Here is a 4,903-nt window from a genome sequence, read left to right on the forward strand (position 1 = left end):
ACCTCGCACACCCTGGACCAGGAGATCACGACTAGACGAGCCTCCCCATCATCCCAAACGCTGACCTCAGGGTCCTGACCCGAACCGTCCGGTAGCCGCCCTACCGAACAACAGAGATCTGATATGGCACGTTAAGTTGACATAATGTGTATCCACGTGACACCCAATTTGCTAGAATGGATGTGTGATGAGTGAATGATGTGGCAAAAGTTGAATGAACTCAATTTCTCCAGTAAAGTCTCAAACATATTGGGAAAAGAGGATCGCAAATTGAGTTCATTCAACTTTTGCCACGTCATTCACTCATTACACATCCATTCTAGTAAGTTGGGTTCCATGTGGATACACACTCTATCAACTTAACGTGCCACATCAAATCTTCGTTAACGGAGATAACTACAGGGACAAGCGTGGAGCACAATCCAATATTTGGAGGTGTTAATTGGGTAACTATAAATTTTGAGATCGAAATTAAAGCCGGTCGAAAATTTCAGAGCCAAAATGGTTTCAACTCTACATTTGATATGTAAATGTGATCTCCAACTTTATTAAAGATGCCAATGACTATTATAACAATATATTCGCACATTGGAGTATTTATGCATGAGATTCTATTAGTTGTACCTGGATTATATATTTGTAATCAAATTAACATGCATGATACGCCTCATGTGTTCAACTCTTTCTATGAAGATATGCTACCTGGTCATTAACAATATTGAATTAGTTATGGACAGTAACACTTGGATTTCAATTATGTGGTTAGAACTACAGGATAAGCGCTAAATACCGTCGAATTTAGTATTGTACATTAGCGGTAAATTTATTGTCGGATTTATCAGCGTTCATTGTAACAAATTCGTCAGTTGAAATCATTATTGGTGGATTTGTATTTCTGATGGTAAATTCACTTATAATTATTAGAGAAAAAAAAATAAAAGAATAGGGGCGAAAACTTGGAGCGAATTTACCGTCAGACGGTAAATTCATTTAGTGTGACGCTACATTTTGGCTACTTGAATTAGTTACTATCGAATTTATTCACCGGTAAATCGGATAGTAAAAGTGAAATAAATTTAAAATGCCCAACCCTCCCTCTTTACTCTTGGAAACACTCTTCTCTTTGCACTACTTTCCTCTCTCTTCTCTCTTCACTGCAACTACCATTGACAGTCTCTCCCGTAATCATTTATCAATGCTGACCATCTACATTCTCCTCCAAAAATTGCGTGAAGTCGCCTGGATCCTGTTTTGTCGCTTCAAATGGAGTTCCTCTCTTTATCTCTGTCACCATCAAAAGAGCTGTTGCTGCTGATGGCACCTCATCTTAAGCAAATTTTAGGGTTCTTTTTCATTCATTTTCTTAGGTTTTAATCGAATTCCTTATGTTTTCTAAAGAAATTTTATAAAAAAAAAAATTAAATATTTAGAGTTGAGATAGTATTTTTATGTTTTCAAGAGTTTTTGGCTCAAAAATAGTAAGAATCAAAGCCTTTTCATAAGAAAAACACAAATACAACAAAAGCATAGCCTAAAGAACAAAAGCGTTCCCTAAAGAAAAAAGAAATGAAGCAACCAAGCAAGCACGCAAGGCACATGCCCGTCGGACAAGGGACCACGCCCGACGGACCCCTCTTCTCCTACGCACCCCCGACGGCTAGCTCCTGCGCCTAGCAAATCCCCTTCCTGGAAGGTGAATTTCGAGCTTTTGCTCATTTTCTCTAATACAAGCTCGATTTAAACATAATTACAACTCTCAAGAAGCAACAATTAAGACCTAAGCTTAATTATCTCCTTCATTTGAAGTCTTAATCACATCCAAAATATTAAAGACTCTAAAAAATTAGTTATTAATTCTTTCTAGAAATATAAAGAATTTGGTTCGTTAGGATTTGATTTGAATTATTGCTTTGAATTTGAAATTGAAGTTAGTAAGTAGTTATCTTATTTTTCTCTTCGAGAGATAAGATTAAGAGAGTTTGAATTCTAGAATTTAGGATATAAATAAGTGAACCTTGTTCACAGAGAAGGACATTCAGTTCCTCCGCTTAATTTCTTTTCATTGTTTTCTTTCATTTTCCATGGGTAACTAATCCTCTGTCAAATGGTTAGGAGCTTTGTTTATGTTTTCTATGGATTATTAATCTATGTTTATTTTATTTTGAAATCTTTCATTGATCTATTTTATGATTGAGTTATTCGTTCTTCATTCGAATTAGTGGTATCGAAAAGTATGCTAATCTCTTTTGAATTCTTTTATTATAATTGAAAATTTTGATATTTAAATTAAAGATTGAAAACTCTTTCACATGACTCTTTGAATTCAGCTAGGAATAGTGGTTCAATTAGTGTGCGATATATACATGATTTTCAATCACTCTAATTTTGAATAAGTGACATATAACGGATTAGAATAACTTTTGAAAATTATATTTTCTTCTAAGACTTAATTGGATGAGACTAGCTTAAATACGTGACATATAATTCGATCTAAGGACTACTTTTAAATCTTATTTGAATCTAAATAAGTTTTTGTACTTAACATCTTTAATTATTTAACTGACAACTATTTAATTAAAGAGAAACTGTGGAACTAAAGAATTGGAAATCAGTTACTAAAGATTTGTTATGAAAGATCTTTGCATACTTTAAAATAAGTAAACAAGTTTTGATCTTTTTAAGAGCATAAGCATCTCCGAAATCCTTAACTCTCACCATTATTGTCTTCTCTCAAATCAACATTCAAGTTCTCTGTTCGTAAACATTCAAGTATTTAAGTTCTAAGTTCTCAACAAGACTCAATCTTGCCCTCTTCATCTAGGTTCTTTTAATCTAATTAGGTATTTAATCTGATATTTGCTTGCTCACCGTGATATTACTTGAGCGATCTAGTTCATTTACCGGTATCTGTGAGCTTCAATTTTCTCTCATCAAATTTTTAGCATCATTGTCAGAGATTAATTGAGATTGACAACATAACGTTCAGTTAAATCCTAATTTAAATCTTGTTTAATTTCTTTTCTCTTCTTTTCTTTTGTTCACATTTAGTTTCTTTATTTTATTTTCTTCCATTCTACGTTCTTTTTTCTTTTATCAGTTTTTTTTTTAATTTCTTTGAGTTTACACTTCTTTCCTTACGTTATTTTTCTTTTTTACTTTTGTTAGTTTCTTTATCTTTCTCATTCCTTTAATTCTCGTCTACCGAAAAGTGTGTTTGATCTTTTCTTATTTATGTATAAAAGGAATGATGGAGCAAAAAGTTGTGGATAAAATACTAACAAATAATGAACGAATGATGCAACGACTTTTCTTTCTCACAAAACAAATGAAACAAAGGCAGGACAAGCCATTGAGAATTTGAGTTATTCTCCCAAACCATGAAATTACTCTTTTCCTGAATGGAGGAGCTACCCAACTCCTAACTGAAAAAATCAAAGACAAGGATATTTCAACTGTCCATGCCAACAGCAAAACAATTTCAATGTGGAATATCAAGTCCCTCAAGAGTTAGCATCTCTTGAACTTGTTGTGGAAAAATTATCACACTCAACTACCATTTTATTCAACAAACCCAAAAATTCATGCAAAAAGCAAAAACAAACCTAAAAAACCGAGATATGTTTTTAACCAAACTTATCTATACACTACCTGTTCCAAGATATACCTTAGAATATTATGTTCTATATGTTTGTCTACACAATTTAAAATTCCTGAATTTACACAATTTAAAATTCCTGAATTTGTCACTCTATTAAGCAATTATTATATAAGTTTTCTATGATGAAAAATTTATGAAATTTGTTTGCAGGTGACACTTGAAAAGCTGCTATATATTATACCCTTCCCTGCATTTACATTTGTTGTAACACCAGAATTTGCTGGGATTTTAAGTTGACAGATTTATTACACCAAATGACAAAAATGGCATAATTTTACAGCTTTTTTAAGTATTATTTTATTCTCCTCCTCAAAAAATAAAAAACTTCATAAACAATCTCATAGGAAACTTCATCCCAAACTTTCCCATACAATAATCATAAAGATGAATAAATAGGTACACCCGGTAAGGTTGTTCCGGCATCAACAATAAAATTGTTGCCGGTGACATAATCAGAAGAATCATGAACTAAGTAACGAACAAGTGTTGTTAATGCTGGATCCGAAGTGCCGTATGTCCTCAAAGGTACGGTTTTCATGGCCACTTGATTCAGCCAATCTTTCTCCATTAATTTTTCAGTAATCTCAGATTTGAAAAGTCCAGGTGATATAGAATTCACTCTGATTTTATGTACTCCTAATTCCAATGCCATAACCTATCAATATAAGAGAAAAAAAAATATACCGTTGTTTTAGAATTGCATAAAGTTAGTATAATTAAACAAAAGAAGTTGCTTTTTATATATGTGAATATAAAAGATAGTAGATAACAATTAGGATAATTCTGTAATGAAAAAGTATTTGAGTGAAGAAAATAAAAAATAGTGTGTACAGTCTATTTTTAAGAATTAATAAAAATAAATGACATATTTTTTTTAAAATTATCTAACTAGTTATAAAGGTAAATTTTTATCTTTTTATTAGTGTTTAAATCTAAGGTTGCGAGAACCAAATCGATCAATAAACTGATATAGTTACTGATTCAACAGTTTAATAAGTTTAAACACACTCAACAATAATAATAATAATAATAAAAATCAATATTTAAAACTACAAACTTCAAATTTGAATAAACATTTAAAAATTAATATTAATATTTGTTCTATATACATTTTGACATTTTAAAACTAAAAATAATTAGGTTTTTAAAAACTTAAATTTATAATTTTTAATATATAATTTAAAAACTTTTAAATAAAATATAAATTAATTTAGTTAAATTGTTACTAAGTTAAGATGAACTTGG

At 31.1% G+C, this 4,903-nt stretch overlaps 1 protein-coding gene across 1 annotated transcript in view; it reads right to left on the reverse strand.

Annotated features, from left to right (window-relative positions):
• Positions 3,816-4,903, reverse strand: part of LOC107625396 (3-oxoacyl-[acyl-carrier-protein] reductase FabG) — a gene marked incomplete at its 5' end in the record, with an annotated part of 14,616 nt that continues 13,528 nt past the window's right edge. The window contains 1 exon segment of the mRNA XM_016328026.2: positions 3,816-4,313. Within this exon segment, the coding sequence (XP_016183512.1) occupies positions 4,035-4,313 (279 nt within the window). The 3' untranslated portion in view covers positions 3,816-4,034.

Source organism: Arachis ipaensis, chromosome B02, assembly GCF_000816755.2.
Source record: "Arachis ipaensis cultivar K30076 chromosome B02, Araip1.1, whole genome shotgun sequence".
NCBI classification, from domain to species: Eukaryota; Viridiplantae; Streptophyta; class Magnoliopsida; order Fabales; family Fabaceae; genus Arachis; species Arachis ipaensis.